Here is a 16,709-nt window from a genome sequence, read left to right as displayed (position 1 = left end):
GGTTGTCTACATTCCGCGCTACTCATGCCTCACCACAGTCCCTGCAAACCAGACAGTCCGGTTTCTGTTTTGTAGGTACATAAACAATTGTTCAGAAAGAGTCACTCACGTGGGGTCCAAGGCTGATTCAGTCCTTCATTTACCAAGTGGTGGTCTGAGAACCTTCTGAGCGCAGGGTGCTGTGCTGAGTGTTAGAGACACCTGCGTGCAGGTTAAGTCCGACCTTCAGGTGCTCTGGTACATGGACGTGCCCTGGAATGAGGCAGAAGCACAGCACGCCATCCAGACCAGAACCAGCTGAGGTGCTGCAGACGGGCTCCCTGGAGCTCAGATTGGGCTTGAATGGAGCTTTTTTTTTTTTAAAGAGTATTAGATTATTTATTTATTTTTAAATTCTAGTTCGTTAACATACAGTGCAATATTGGTTTCTGGAGTAGCATTCAGTGATCCATCACTTACATACAATACCTAGTGCTCATCACAAGTGCCCCCCCCTTAATACCCATCACCCATCTAGCCCGTCCCCCACCGGATTGAGCTTTGAGAAATTGAGGAACGGTATTTCTACCAGAAGGAAGAGCATCTTTCAAGGACTGGAGCGTGTGAAGGCAGCATGATGTGTTCAGGGAAATATGCAGTCACCCGGGACCAGGGAACAGTAGAGAATAAGACTGGGGAGACAGGACAAAGGTAACTTCTGGGGGCGGAGAGCTCTTGGGGCTGCGTTCTAGGGCAAGTGCAAGGAGCAGAACTGTAGACAGCAATTGTGACTGCACTGTGGACACTAATGCGCTGCCTGGGAGGGCATCACAGAGATGGGTGGTAGGTGGGCGGACACCCCGAAGATGGAGATAGGGTGGTGTTGTGTGCTTTGTGGGTTAAGCAGATGTGCTTAAATTTCAGCTTAAGAGCCATCCAGAGGGTCGCCTCTCTGGCTCCAGTCAGTAGAGCATGCGACTCTTAATCTCAGGGTTACGAGTTCAAGTCCCACATTGAGTGTAGACATTACTTAAAAATAAAATCTTAAAAAAAAAAAGCCAATGGAGACACTACAAGTTTAAGCAAGGGAATGACTTGATGAGTGTGTATTGGGGGGAAGATTATCCTGGTAGTAACTTAGCTCAGGGATGGAGTAGGAGAGAAGATTAGTTAGGTGCCTGTTAGATTTATACAGATAGAAGACATTGAACTGGGGGCTCCGTGCTTCCTGCTTGACAGAAGGAGGGTGGGGAGAGAGCCTCTCCACCAACCACCAAACGGAGTCCCGTGCTTCACTGTGACGAGAGCGAGAGCGGCAGGAGCCAGGGCCGGGAGCGACGCGCCCACCCCTGGCACGGGGGGCGGGGGGGGGGCGGGGAGGTGACCCCCCGGCACATGCTGCAGGCCTGCTTGCTTCCTGGGCTGCTCTGGGGCATCAGTCCCTCGGCCTCCGCACATCCCGAGGATCAGTTGTCCTGTGTTTGTGTTTCCTAGACAGGTTTTGGTGTTGCTACTACTGAGCATTTTTATCAGAGGACAACATGGCCAGTCCTTTGGTGTAAAGGAATGTTGACTTTGAGCATAAGAGATCCTTCATCTTTCAGGGTCTCCTGGGAAGGATGTCTTTCACCAACTTAGCACCTCAGGGCTTTGTTCTGATTAGGCAGTACCTTTTACACAATGTGCACCTCCAGTCGGTTTATGTGTGTTGTAAATGTTGAAAATAAACCACGAAAGCCTAAGATACGCAGTATAATAACTTCCTTATTAGAGGGTTATTGCTAAATTCTGGACTAAGACTTACCCTTGTTCTCTGATTGCTATACATAATCTTGAAATAGGAGGGACCTCATCTCTCTCTCTTTCTCTTTCTCCAGAAGGTGAACGGGCTTTGCCATCAATACCAAAGTAAGTGCTGTCTTGTGCATTTTGTTACTTAGTTGTGTTAGAAACTGTCAAGCAATCACCTGCTTTATTTTCCATTTGCCTGAATCATCAAATTCCTGTGTATACAACTAGGGAAGAAGAAAACAAGTATTGCCAGAGAGAAGTCAAATCAGTTGTAAATCGTGTTATGTATTTAGGTTTAACCAAAAGTTTCAAATGACTTTCCCCTTAAGTTCATTGAGCAGCTGGAGGACTGTCCCAGCGACAGTACCAGGGAGGCCTGTTGATGGTTTATACTCAGCACTCACCTTTGTAAGAACCTGAGAATTGGTGCCATTCTGGCCATTTTACAAGTGAGAAAAGTAAACATAAGTGATTTATGTTCATTTTTTAAGTTGTTGATGTCATGAATTTCATAGTAGATGTGTTGATCTAAAAGATTAAAAAGAATTGAGCAGTGATGCCAGAAGAACTTAGTAACTTCCCTGGGGTCAGCCAGCATGCGAGGGACTGGGGACCAAATGAAAGTTAAAATTGGGAGATGTGGACACATCGGTGAGTAAGCATCGCAGCCCAGTGCTGAGCACTCCAGATCTCATGACACCTGCAGGCGCTGCTGCTGCTCTGTGGATAAAGGCTAGCATCCTTGGGCCAGCGGGCTGGCCCCCCACCGCTGGCCCCCGCCGGCCCCTCTAGGCATGCTTCACCACCATTCATATTGTTCTTCAGCTCTGTTGAACTTCCTTTAGTTACTGGAGTAAACGGTCCTTTCTTTACCTGCAGGCCATTGTAAATGCTCTTTGCTCACAGGCCCCACTCGTCCTCCAGCCTCCCTAGCCTTGCCTAGCCCTGCTCTTCTTTCTGGGCTCTAGAAACCTCCCACGATTGCCCAGTCCTGAGAGCACCCTCGTGTGCTTCCCCATAACACCTTCTTACTTGCTGGAGGACTTATCACACTTGGCAAAATTACCTCTTTGCTTATCCGTGGCCCCGGGGCCTCGTGGAAGCCAGGGTCACGTGGCATCATAGACCTGGCCCGGGGAGTATCGCGTGTGGGAGGTGCACCATAGCTGTGCGGGTGGGTGGAGGAGGGATGGGTCAAAGCAGCTTGCTTTCAGCTCTCAGGCAGTGTGTTTCACAAACTCAGTAATGTTTAATAGATATTTATTAATGTCCCACATTAGGCCAGAAACTAATGCCCAGAATATCTTCAACTGTAGGAAATCTATAAGAGATGACTTTGAGATTGAAATATGCAGAATTGTAAACACAGATACAAAAGTGGGTGAAGACAGGAGTAGGTTAGAAGTGAAAACAGATGCTAGAAACACTGACTGAGAAAGCAAACTTTAAAAGAGTGACATTGCCACAAATCAGAGCAGCAGATGCTGTGGTGGCTGTTGGTCGGAGAGCTGGCTGGTGAAATCCACGGGCTGGTGAGCAAGCTGATTTGCAGCAGCCCCCAGACACGCGGCATGGGAGAGGAAGAGCCCACGGCGCAGGCAGCAGGGCGTGGAAGCCGATGGCCCGACCTGCCGTGGTGGTTCAGACAGTTGTCAGGAGTCACGTAGCTGCAGTGGAGGAGAAACCTGTGATTTGTCACACAGCAGCTGTGATTCAACTTCAAAGATCATTAGATCTCGGATACATAAAGAACTCAGTAAAAGTCCCATGGCTTTATGCTGAGGTCACTGATCGTAGAGGCTCCACAGCTGCATACTGAATTGTCCTCATTCCCGAGAAGGATCTACTCTTCAGGTCCTGTGTTTCCCGGTGGAAAGTCTATGTACTAGAACCATGTTCTGTTCCGCAGTTCTATAGTTCATGCTTACATATCTGGAAGAGTTTTCTTCTATGAAAACGTCAAAGTCACTAAATCTAAAGAGTCTGGGGTTCCTTTTCTTTCTCTGTGCTTTGTGCTTTCCAAAAATGTAAAACTGAACTGCGCTTCTATTTTTTAAATGTCAATAAGACTTTTGGCCAAATTTTTATTTTATGTGGGTAAATACGTAAAACACACCTGTTGTTGGGACATTTTATGAAACAAGTAACCAGATACATTAAGATTACGTTTTTTTAAAGTCTGTAAATAATAAAAGTAGGTGTTCATGTCCTGCCTGCTTTTTTACATGCTCTAAATTTAAGAAGGACCAGGTACACTCCAGTTTTTCAGATTACGTTTTAGAGTGCAGTTTCAACTCCAGGTGTTTCTTTTCCCTCTACTTTATAAGTGTGGAGCAATCCCTTACAGGCTAACATTGCAGTGTAGAATTTTATCTGACCCACGCACCCACCAGGTGGCGAGTGGTGGTGTAGGGCTGAAGCCGCTGTCGTGACTGGCTCTCTCTGAGCAGCTCAGCGCTCCTCCAGTTGCCTGTTGTAATTCCCGACTTGTAAAAGAGTGGAGCAGTCTGGTTATTTTAAGTGCCTCAGGCAGCAGTGCTTAATCTTTTAAAAATCACCCTCGGAGGTGTGCGGTCTCCATGGGAAATGGCCTGGTCCTGACTGTGGCACCCTGTTTGTCAGCATGGCACTCACGGCTTTGCTCCTCTCTGTTTCAGGCTGGCCAACAGCGAGAAGCAAGGCGTGCGGACACACGCGGTCTCCGTATCAGGTGAGAGGCTCCACCCAGAAAGCCCCAGACAGAGCTGCCGAGCATAAATGTTCATGTGCTATAGAAGGAGTGGGCTCTTTATTGTGATTGCTCTTTCTAGAATAGCTTAGAAAGCTGAGCAGTTTGACTACCCAAAGCTCCATCATTTTAACGTGATTAAATAGGTTTAAATATGGCTCACAGATTTGCTTTAGAGGAGACGTGTATATGTAATTCCAGATTACTTCCAAGACTGTATAGAATTCCGAGTTATTTTTCAGTTGTACTGTCACGTTGATCATATTTAGAGTGAACCTTTTTACTTTTGAACTTGCCATCATAATTTGTCTTTGCAACTTAGAATGTAACAGTATATATTTTGTGTATTTATTGTTTTGAGTTCAGGAAATGCAAAATGTTTTTCAATGGTTTCTGTCTTTCACAATTAACATCAAGTGGTGGTTGCATATTGCTCTTGTGAGAGATGTAGAGAAGATACTGGCACAAGCAGTGTGTTCACTATTATTTTTGCTGGTGTCACGAGGATGGTGTGCTTTCCTTGGTGTGTTTTCAAAAAATATGTGCCTTTTTCCCCCATTGAAAAATGTGGGAAATGGAAGAAAGCGGGAACAGGAAGCATCTTCTGTGGACCCAAATTTGGTGTCTTTTATACGTATACACAGTTATGCATGTGCGTGCACACGTGAACACAATACACGGACATGCATACGTGTACACATACATGTACATACATGCATACACATATGCCTACCGTCCAGTCTGAGCTCTGTGCTACGTTTCTACAACAGCAGCTTCCTAGTAACTCCAGTGTCTGATAATCTGACTCAAAAGAAACCTAATTCCTATTCATTTGATTTCCCTTGAGTTATTTTTTCCTGAAATTGAGCTTTGTGCTTTTGCCTAGTCGATGACTATATTCTTTCCTAGTGTTCCAGCATACAAATGTAATTGTTTATTTTTTATTGTGCACAAACACCCCACAAGCCCTCTCTCAAGAAGTGTCTGTGCCCATCTTTATATACTTGGCAAAGACTCTAGTGAAGAGATGTGGCACAAGCATGTGTCAGAGCACTGCGGTCACTCCAGGTTGAGCTGGAGAGCGTTTTGAGTACTCAAGCTTGGGCCCTTGGCCGATGTCAGATGCCTGGTGGGTTGTCAGCACGTTCTAAAAGAATAGTCCGTCGTGCTGGCATGCTGCCTTCACCGATGTGCTCTCCTAACCCAGCAGTGGTGCTGGAGCACTACGGGGTGCTTGACGTTGGCATGTGTTGGGCCCGTCCCTTGTTCAGGCCGTGGTTTTGGGGCACAGGAGATGGGGCAGACGTACACCAGGCCCTCGGGGAATTTGTGATCTAGTTAGAGAGACTAAAGCCACTCTGTGCTCAAGTGGTGAGCGTGGCGAAGGATTCTGTCTATGAGCAGGCCTGGGTCCAGTGGAGAGGAGGATGGCCAGCGCCCCGGGATGACCTGCAGCGTGCCATGTAGGACAGGTGAAAGCGGGGCCAGCTGTGCGTGACTCTCAGAGCTCCATGCCATCGTCCTGCAGGCCACAAGCAGCTGCACAAGCGAGCCCTGGGGAGCGCTCCCATGCGGGCCAGTGCACACCCCAGCCCCACGCTGAACAGAGAGCAGAGGTGCCCTATTAGGTGCGTCAGGACTCTGCGCTCAGATGAGGTCCTCAGAGACCCTTCACATCTTGTTCCTTCTCCTGTTTTCCTAACCCCTTTGATCAGTGTCCTTACTGCTTCAGGCTTTGAACCTCAGGATTTTTAGCAGCTGATCATCTTTGAACATCCGGGTTTTACCTCTCCCTGCCACCCATCCTTTCCCATCCTGCCTTCACTCTTCTCTGTAGCTGTCCCATAGCCACAGGTCGGACCTCAGTCCCTTCTCCATGTTAGTTAATTGAATTGCCATCATATGTATATAATTTAAATAGGCAGCTCTCTGGTCATTAGTAACTTTCGGTTATAATTTACAGTTAGACAAAGTTTAGGTTCCTTGGCCCAGCCCTCAGGCGCGCACGCGCACACGCACACACACACACACAGACACACACAGACACACACACACACACACACACACACACACACACACACTGTTTTCCAGCCTCAGAGAGCAGGGACCTGTGCTCCTCCACCCACCTTCTCACAGAGGTCGTTGAGCTTGCTTGAGCTGCCCTGTTGGCCGGGACGTTGTTGTCACCGTCACGTGTCACAGTCTTCCCATTCTTACGGTGACACTGTCTCTTACGTGGTTGTCACTGTGGTCATTTACAGCTGCAGGCGAGGGAGAGCACTTCGTGTTCGGGGGATCCTTAGCAACAGCACCATGGCTTCAGAGTCCCATGCACCCTTAGTCATCCCGCCTGCTGCTTGCTTACTCAGTGAATGGAGCTAACAGGTGTGGCGTACTTATGTCTTCCACAAAGACTATGAAACATAACATCTGGCCCACCAGGAGCTTGCCTCACACTTAATCCGGAAGCTGTTACGTTGATACCTAGAAAGCCAGTACTGTTTCTTTACCGAGCGGTCTGGAAACCTGCACCACGAGGTTGTGATTCTGGCCTCCTGAGGGAGAGATCCAGTGGCCCCAGTCCCTGCAGACTCTGCATCTGCTTCCCCCACAGCGAGCCCACTCTCTTTCTCCAGGCTCCCGGGGTGAGGTTACAGTCCAGTGGCATGCCCCCCACAAGTGCGTGCTTTTCTGTCACACTCCGTCTCATTGAACCCCTCGTGAGCCCTGCAAGATGGCTGTTATTCCACTGTGACGTTTTGCACATTGCATTAATTCAGCCAGCAAGTACCGTGTACTGGCTGTGTGCAGGCACTGCTCTGGGTGCTGGGGTAAGATAGTGAAAGCAAGGCCGGGTCCCTTCCTTTATGGAGTTGGCAGTCTGTGGAAGAGACAGACCAGAGACACTGGATTAAAATCAAACAGGTAAACCGAGAGCAGTAAGGGGGAGGCTACTGAAAATTATGGTCAAGGGGCACCTGCCTGGTTTAGTCAGTGGAGTGCGCGACTCTTGATCTTGGGATCATGAGTTCGAGCCCCACATTGGGAGTAGAGATTATGTAAATAAATAAAACTTTTTAAGAAATAATAAAGTTGTGGTCAAGAAAAGTATCTCTGAGCAGGTAACATGTGGGCAGGTAACTGAGTGAAGTGAGAGATCGAGCGTGCAGACAGGGAGACGCAGAGCACTAGGCCCTGGAACAGGAGCTTAGAGAATGCGGGCAGCAGCCGAGGTCACAGGGAACAGGGAGAGGGGCCAGGAGATGCAGCAGGCACAACAGTTAAGACTCAGGAGCTTGGCCAGGGCCAGGGAGGTGACAGGACTCTCTTTAGTGAGCATTCAGAATGGTTTCACGGCATTAAAACCTTCACGTGCTTTGGATGTGATCTTGTTCAAGCCCTACGACAGCCTTACAGGGCCTTTTTCATCCCCGTTTCACAGATCTGAGGAAGGAAATTCAGAAAGTAAACATTCTGTTAGTGTCACACCTGAAATTGATGGAGCTAGGATTGGAACTCGGTCATTATTGCTCCCTAGGTGAGACTGTCTTTCAGTGCCAGTTCAGAGGAGTTTCCCTCAGGTACAGACGAAGAAGCACTTGGAACGTGGAGAAAGTGGAACTTGTCTGACTGCCCTGTTTCTGAAAAGCTCTTACCTGGTCTTCAAGACAAGATTCAGATGTCACCACCTCCTAGAAGCCTTCCCTGACTACTCCAGGACTCCTTCCTCAGAGTATTCTAGCCCACCGTCCATTTTCTGTTATGGAAAGTCTTTAGATGGATGTGATCATTTTAGAAACCATCTTGTTCACTAGATCACAGCCCCATCATCAGCAAAGACATGTTCTATTTGCTTATTGACTGGGACATCAGTACTTAGGAACTGTTTTTAAGTGAGTTGATGGATGCCTGAGCAAGGTGTGGAGACAGGCCAGGACTTAGGAATGCAGTTCCAGGAGTGGGAGCAGAAGGAAGAAAGGCAGGAACACTCCGAGCTCACAGGGACGAGTCACTGGGCTCTCAGGTGATGGCGTGTGAGCTCATCACTGTGAATTGTTTGGATGCTTTCTGTGGAGGTTTTGGACAAAGGGCATGGACGCTTGCCAACAGGAAGAATGAAGGTCTAGATAACCGAAGACCGTTTTCAACTCTTGATGGATCCCTGGTTGGGGAATAAAGCAGAATCCTGACTTTGAGAGAGGAGGTGCCAGGCACTCATTCGTATTTTCTTGTAAAGTAAGTGTCAGTACTCAATCATCTTCATTAAGATCACAGTTGAATTCCACGTTGAATTATGGAGAGTTTATCTTTGAAATCTAAACAAAGTTGCCCTAGGAAAATAAATGTAACGTTGAGACATTTAAAGAATAACGGCACATTTCCCTGGGCACATTATTCTGAGGACCTAAAGTAATTTCTTTTTAGCCTAATTCTTAACTTTTTAGGAAATGTGCATATTCTAGAGCTCAGTTAGAACTCAGAACCAAGAGGCCAGTGCTGGCAGGAAGGGGGCTGTGAGTGTGGTAGGGAGGGGGATGGCCTGCATTTGGGACAGGGCTTGAGCCTCTGTGTGTGTGTGTGTGTGTGTGTGTGTGTGTGTGTGTGTGTGTGTCTAAAGGCTCCAGAAACACGGTTATTTCCAAGGAAAGGCAGTGAATGAAGCTAAATTTTAAATGTTTTGAAGGCATGAACTCTGGTTTTTTGTTTGGTTGGTTTTTGTGTTTTAGGGGTTTTTTTGGCTTGTTTTTTATAGCCAAGCCATAACACCTTAGTATGACCAGAAGTACAGGGCCACATGTGGTGATGATGCCACCACATGAACAGGGGTCCTCTTAAATGTTCCGATTACATAAAATGGGATCAGAAATTGTAGAAGATTTTTCTCTTTTTCTGTCTCTGCCATGAAAACCAACGTAGTGACCTTTTTCTGTCAGTAGAAATGTTTGGTTTGATTGTTCCTGCTGAGCCCTATGTGATGGTACTTTTTCAGTTTTGCAATTTTAAAATTTTTAACCTCATAACATTCTTTGGTTTAGTTGTTTATCATGCATCATCCTTTCCTTTACTACTTTTAGGTTTTTCAAGTTAGTGACTAGAAATTATTCTAAAATATATTTAACAAGATAAATGTTATTTGCTTTCAGCTGATTTGTTATAAATTTCATCGTTCGCTTATATATGCAAAAACAGTTTGTAAACTATAAAGTTCTGTAAACTACAAGGTGGTATGTCCATAGTCCATAATAATTATGGTGCTTTTCCTCTTTTTCCCACGGCCTCTGAAATACTAGGTCTGTGACTTGTTGCTGTGTCACAGCCTTCTAAACATAAGAGGTATTTATACACGAACGAGGCCCAGAGACGATGCCTGGCATGTTCACATGCATTATCTTGTTTAAACCTCAGGACACTCTTCCTCGTGCTGTTTACAATTTTACAGGTGGGGAAGTTAAGACTCAGAGTTGAGGTGGCTTGGCCCGGTTCACATAGTAAGTAACAGAAAGCCTGATTGAAACCCACGTCTTTACATCAGACCACACTGAATCGTTCAGAAGCTTAGTAACTTTCCTACGTGGAAGGGAGGACTGCTTTGGAAGAGTCTGAGTGTGGTTGCATTGTAGTTTATGTCTCCATTTGTCAAGAATTAGTACTGATTCATTTCTGACAGTCTTCTGCTAAAATTCGAAAGTCCTGCCCTATACTCAGGTTTGAAAGAGTTTCTTTTGTCCGGTTTGCATGCTAGCTTCAGTTTGACAGTGCTGTGATTTATAGGGTAGTCTCTGTCTATTGCTAAAAGCTTAATTTTAACACTAGCTTTTAGGAATTTTTTTAAGTGCCCTAATTCAGAGTATTAGCACCTGGTATATGCAAAGTGAATTTTTGTAAATTAAGTGCTCTGTGACGTAATTTAATCAAATTGATGCTGCTGATTATTTTTATGTGCATGAAGTGTAAAACAAGTTTTACTGACTTGTTCCTAGTACCTGGCTTACTAGAAATTCTTCTGATTTCAACGATCACGAATAGGGTTCTATAATTAGTCTCATGTCAGGAGAGACTTGTAGCCACTGAGAGGTTCGCAGTTGTGTCTCCCTGGATATGGTCAGTGGCTGAAGGTGCTATGCGTGAATGGCCAGAGCATCCCACCGTGCTGGCTTCCCTCCACCACCATTATTAGGTCCTTTGAACTCCCTTTGCCTTTGCTGGGATTTGGGCTACTGAACCATCTGCCTCTCCTCTCTGGCTTCTAAAGGCATTGAGAAAAATACCCTAGAGTCACATGGATACTGAAATATCTACGTCGTATATTGTAAAGTAGTCTCCAGAGCTAAACTGGCTTCCTAGTGCTGAGCCTTGAGTTGGACTTGACCCCCAAAAAGCTATAGACACGTGGAGGCCCCCTGTAGGGAGCAGTCTGAGACACTTCCCAGTGAGAAAAAGCCCACGTGAACAGCGGAGCAGTGAGTGCAACAGCAGACTAAACAGGGTATTTACTTTTCCACACTTACCAGGGCACATGCATCTGTTACCTTAGCCCTGTGCACCTGTTTCCAGAATGGAGAGTATGCCCACCTTCCCCCTAATCATGTCCACTGATAAGGGGCAATGCAGCACTTTAATCTGTTGAAGAAATTGTGTCACCTACACTGTTGTCCCCCGCGCTGTGGGTCTGGCTGGAGACATCTCTATGACACTGTGCTGAATGTGCTCCTCTTGGGCCCCTGCATTCCTGTATTTCCCATGCGCTGCTTGTTAGGATCAAGGGAAGTTTGATCAGATTCAGGCTCAGTGATTCTTTTACAGGAATACACCACATCTGGCTGTCTCTCTCCATGACATGAAGACCGACCGGTAGATTGGGTTAGTGTGTGACCATCCGTTATAAAGCTCCCGTGAGCATCACACCTGATGGCCTTCGCAGCCATTGACTTGCGTGCCTGGATTCTCTCAGGGGCTGCAAAGTGGCGACACGTGACTTCAGCCATGTCTTCGTTTATTTAGCTGTTATACTTTAAAGACAGCTTTTCCTCATCAGCTGTTCATTTACCCTGAGAAATGCTTCCTCCTGGAAAGACAAGAAAACTGCCTTGTTCATTCCCTTTATTTTCCAGTTTTTAGAATGATGAGTTGCCTCCCTGGCCAGATCTTGGTCTTCTGTGCTTTCCTTTTTTGAGCAACATTATGAATTCATGGATCTTTGGCATTATCCGGGGCAGGGGGACTCCCACAACTGACCCAGGTTGGATGACGGCGAGGGCAGTTTCCCCCACGCACGTCGTCAGCCCTGACCCCGTACCATTCCAGCAAAGGAATGTGCCTGAGAGGTATGGTCACGGGCACTGCTGCTTTGCTTGTGTAGCTAAAGACGAGCAGGAAAGCGCGGATCCCCTCAGACTGACCCCAGGTGTGCCAGCTCCTTGAGAAGCACCGTGTGTCATCTCCCGCCCTTCACCTGTGTGTAATCCACAGCATCTCCTCTGAGCCTCTGCTCACCCCCCCAGCCAGCACTGGCCCCTGCCCTGGGGGCGCCACTGTCCCTCCGTCCTCATAGCCAGGGCCATGGCTTCCTGTCAGAGCCATTGCCCCACTCGGCCTGGAGGTAAACTTAGTATCCTTGGCTTCTTGTTACCCCTTCCGGACTGTCCTCCCTCAGAAACCCGTGTATCAGAACAAGACTGCATTCCTGGCTCACTGCCACCCCCCAGGCACCCCTCCAAGTTCCGGGTGATCTCCTTGTTCGTGGTGGAGGATTCTTCCAACCCCTGGCCCCTCAGAGTGGGGCTCTGGTCCTCTTCTCGTGTCCCTACAACAGAACTCTGCACAAGAGTCCTGCGTCGTCACTCTGCTCCTGGAAATGGCCCCTTCCTGGCTTCCTGCCTGCGTGCCTCGCTGCTGCCACCCCACTCTCCACAGTGGATGACCCCCGGTCTCAGTCTTCGGGCCTCTTCCCTGCCACCAGTCACCTCCTTGGGGACCTTACTGTGTTTCATGCCTTAATTATGCTGGTGACTCCCAAATTATCATCTTAATCCCAGAAGCTTCCCTGAACTCAACTCTTGCAGCCAACTGCCTCTTCAGCTCGTCCACTCTGGGGACTCACGAGCATCTTACTGTGCTCGAAAGTGAACCCCTGGTGTCCCCACCAAGCATGCATCTCTCAGTCTCCCCTCTCAGTAAGTGGTGGCTCCTTTCTTCGGCTGATCAGACCAGGGTCTTTGGGCCTGTTCTGGTGCTGCGTTGCTTCTTCCTCTCTGTTCAGTCCATTGGCACATCCTAACGGGCTCAGTCCTCTCAATATATTCAGTCCAGCTTCACAGACTCTGTGCCTGGATTGTTGCAGTAGCCTGGCAGTTCTCCCGCACCCTTTAACAGCCCCCCAGGAAACCTTTAAAAGCTAAGGCCAATCACGTCACATCTTTCTCATGTGCATCTGCCCCACGTCATTCACAGTATCTGCCAGAGCCCTGACGTGGGCTCCCAGGTGTGCGCCATCACTGGCAGCATTCCCCCTCTCCCCCTCACTCTTCCTTCACCCTGCCTGACGCCCTGCTCCTGGGCAAGTGGCCCAGGCTCACCTCTGCAGAGCTGGGCCTGCTCAGCTGCGGTGTGTCTGCCCAGTTGTTTGTACCGCCCTCTCCCTCGGCCCCTCGAAGGCTTTTTGCAAGTGACTCCTTCCGTATTTGAAGTTGCAGCCGCAGTGGAAAATATTCCCTGCCCACTTCAGCTCTGTTTTCCTCTGTGGCACTTGGTATTGACACACCAGGTAATCTACCTTCTTGTTTGTTGTTTTTGCCCCTACTAGAGCATGAGCTGAATAAGGTAGGAGTCAGGGGCCGGTCTCCCTGCTGTTAAACCCAGCATCTGCACAGTGTGCCCCGCTCATGGTAGGTGTTCAACAAACGTAATTATCCTGAATAAAATAACGCCCCTAAATAAACGGGAAGAGTCCTAAGAGCGTTTTTATTTAAATGGGATAATCTTGATATTACTGAAGGAAAGTTATATTTTTAAAGAACTGTTTGCTTTTTAAGTCAATATAAAGAGTATTCAGGTCAGTTTAGAAATAAAATAAGCAGTAGAGAAATGGGACTAGCTTGCACTTACTCGATGGCTGCTCCGTGCCAGGTGCCTAGGGAACCCCATGGGACCCTCTCCACAGCTCTCTGTGAAGGAAGCCTCTGTTGCTTCTCATTTTACAAATAAAACAAGTTTGGTAACTTTTCCAAGGTCAAAGAATGAGTAGGGGAGCCAGCATCTCATTTCAAATATGTGTTCTTTGTATTTTTTATGTTTCCATAATTCCACACCTAGAGAATGAGTTTAAGAACAGTAAAATGAAGTCTCTCCTCTTTACTCAGAGTCGCTGTTTCTATTTTGGCCCACTTATCTTCGCTCAGTTTTTGTCCCTGGAGCCATTTGAAAGCACTTGCGGGCATGGTGTGCCCCTTTACTTACAAATGTTCCGATGTGTATTTCCTAAGACCAGAGACGTCCTCTTACACAGTCACAGTATAGTTATTGAAATCAGAAAACGGAGTCCTGACACAATGCTGTCACCTTCCGTGCCGTCCCGGTCCCTGCCTAACCGTCACCTCGCATGGAGCCCCTGCCCTCCTCCTCAGCCCCAGGTTGGGGCTCCATCCAGCCTGACAGCGTGCATTCAGGCTTCGCGCCAGGCCCCTGTTCCTAACTGACAAGCACAGGGAGCTGCACCCTGCTGACGGCAGTGGAAGGTGAAGCACTCAGTAACGGGGTCGGGATCACAGCACGGCATCCCAAGTATCAATACGTTGTATGTTTCCGTTCCTCTCGCTTCTGTTCCTAACACGTTGTTGCCGTCTGTAAGTCCCTGCCGTCAGTTGATCCCGGCCCTGCTCTCCCTGGGCCGCTCCTGAAGTCCTTTCTCGAGGGGAGCCCATGGGATGCAATTAAATGTTGTGTGTCTCCTGTGTCTTTTCTGTCCCGTGTTCTCACCGCTGCGTCTTCAGGAGCTATACGTCCCCTGCTTTGACTTCACCTGGACAGATGCCCGCTGTTCCCGTTCCACACTGTGACTGTCACTTCTCTGTGCTGCTGTCCTGGCGGGCTGGGGTGCAGCCAGCGTCCAGGGCACAGACGACTGTCACAGTTTACAGTGCCTGAGTGAGGCAGTGAGTGAGCAGATGATGCCAGGGGGTAGGGGGCTTTGCAGCCCGGCTATTCAGACATCGTCCTCACTAGTTTTTATGTTAAAGTCATTTATTTAGGGTGTACACTTAAGGTCTGTGAGTCTGTCTTTGTTGATGATTTGGGGAAAATTGCTCATAAAACTCACAAATCAGGATCTGCTAGTTTCTGGCAATTTTTTCTTTATGGTTGAATGTCCACAGGATTCTCGAATTATTTGTTGGTCTTTGTTTTTTGTCCTGTTTCATTTTGTTTCAGTTTTGTTATTTGTAAAAATATCTGTAATATCTTCACTTGGCTGGCTCTGCAGAGCTGGGAGACTGGTGTGTCTGGCTAAAAGTTTCTATAACTAGTTCTAATCTTTGCTAAAAGAGGAATTTGTATTTTAAAATATTAGTATGTTTTTTAAAACTCAGGTCAATCAGAGTAAGAAATAAGGTGTGCCAGTAGTCCAATAAAAGCATCTCAATTTTGAATTTGCTTTTATAGAGCTGCCTTAAAATGTAACATAAGTTTTCTTTTGTATTTTTGTATGAAATAATGTGTTTCTATTTTTCTCTTTCTTCCTCTTGCCTCTTTATAAAGGAGTCAGTCCCTGCCAACATAAAGTTAAGAAAGCTAGGCGCTTTCTCCCTTTGGTCTTCTGTTCCCATGAGCCTTCTCCTACGGGTACTGCACTCGCTCACGCCAGCTCTCACTAACCGCCGCGCCCCGGCAGCGGGCCTGACCGGACGCTTGTAGATCGTCCTGAGCAGAGTGTGCCTGACTGGGTGTCAGCGTACGTGCTGTCTGCTGCTCAGCAGCCGTACGGGGCGACGGTTCACGTTGACCGTCTCGGGGCTGCTCTCCAAGAGAAGACTTTTTGTTTGCCTGTGTGCTGGTTTTTAAATGCATGACAGGGCGAGGCGTGGCTTCCTGGTTTCATGTGTGGGGCCAGCAGGTGCCTCGTTTACACTGTGGGTTTCCTGAAGTAGCATGCAGCCGTGTGAAGGGTGGTCGGAGTGAGCCCCAGTCTGCTTTTCCTGCTTTGCTGGCAGGTACTTGGGGATGCTGCAGAGCGGAGGCAGCCAGGCCGCGTGGATCATTTTCTGGAAAGCAAAGATTATTTGTAATAATCAGAACAGGAATTTCTCCAAACACTGCATAAATTTAAATGGAAACTTGACTTGCTGTACAGCTTATGTGCTGGGCCTGGCCTGGGGCTCCGTGTAATAGGAGGCCACGGCTCCCTGGGGAGGCTCGCCTTCCCCAGACACAATGATGACTGCTGATCTTCATTTTAATCTGACAGGATGCAAATTCCCTTTGAGGGAGCACAGGCTATTGTTAGCATTTAACTGTGAGAGCCTATCAGATTAATTTTGCTCAGTATGGTAGAGACCAGCCTTACAGAACTGCCGTGGAACTTTGTATGACGTGTGGACAGCTGGAAACTCGGCAGAATGCCCTTACACCAAGTAGACACACTCACTACTGCAATCGCTCTTTCATTTTTGAATTAGGCCTGGGGGGGGGTGATTTTTTGTTTTCCTTGTGCTTTGACTTACTTGTCTTTTTAATAGTGTGTCTCCCTCTCTCCCCTCCCCGCCCTCCTTCCTTCCCCACCCTCCCTTTCTTTGCATGCTACCTGGATCTACAGATGAAATTAGTGGGGACGGTAATATTTATTTTCACATTTGTGTTACTAATATGAGAATTACTTATTCATAAATATCGTTCAGTATTTAATGAAAGGCAAAATGTGGTTTTGATCCAGCAAGACAAGTATGAAAAAATGATGATGTGAACAAATGATCTCTTAAAAATTGTTTAGGGCTTTGCCAGTTTCTCTGTCACGTCTCAGTGGTAAATTTGAGTTGTATGTACACATAGTAAATTTTCTCGATTTCATGATTAAAACTTCAGATTTCTAGACAGTTGTCAAGAACAGTACTAGTCAACAAGATTAGTCACACTTGAAAGCTGTAAATGATAGAAATCCATAGAGGATTTCCCAAGTGTGGGGGGTGTGTGTGTGTGTGTGTGTGTGTATATATATATATAT

General features: G+C 47.3%; 1 protein-coding gene across 2 annotated transcripts in view; it reads left to right on the top strand.

Moving 5' to 3' along the window:
• PTK2 (protein tyrosine kinase 2) overlaps positions 1-16,709 on the top strand; it is a 265,380-nt gene that overhangs the window by 166,102 nt on the left and 82,569 nt on the right. For both annotated transcript variants that reach the window (XM_040626121.1, XM_040626116.1), the window contains 2 exons: positions 1,857-1,887; positions 4,428-4,480. In XM_040626121.1, the coding sequence (XP_040482055.1) occupies positions 1,857-1,887; positions 4,428-4,480 (84 nt within the window). The remainder of the gene's footprint in view (positions 1-1,856; positions 1,888-4,427; positions 4,481-16,709) is intronic.

This window comes from Ursus maritimus, unplaced genomic scaffold (genome assembly GCF_017311325.1).
Source record: "Ursus maritimus isolate PB19 unplaced genomic scaffold, ASM1731132v1 scaffold_9, whole genome shotgun sequence".
Lineage (NCBI taxonomy): Eukaryota > Metazoa > Chordata > Mammalia > Carnivora > Ursidae > Ursus > Ursus maritimus.
Note: the sequence above shows the minus strand (reverse complement) of the source record. Positions and strands in the feature narration are given on the sequence as shown.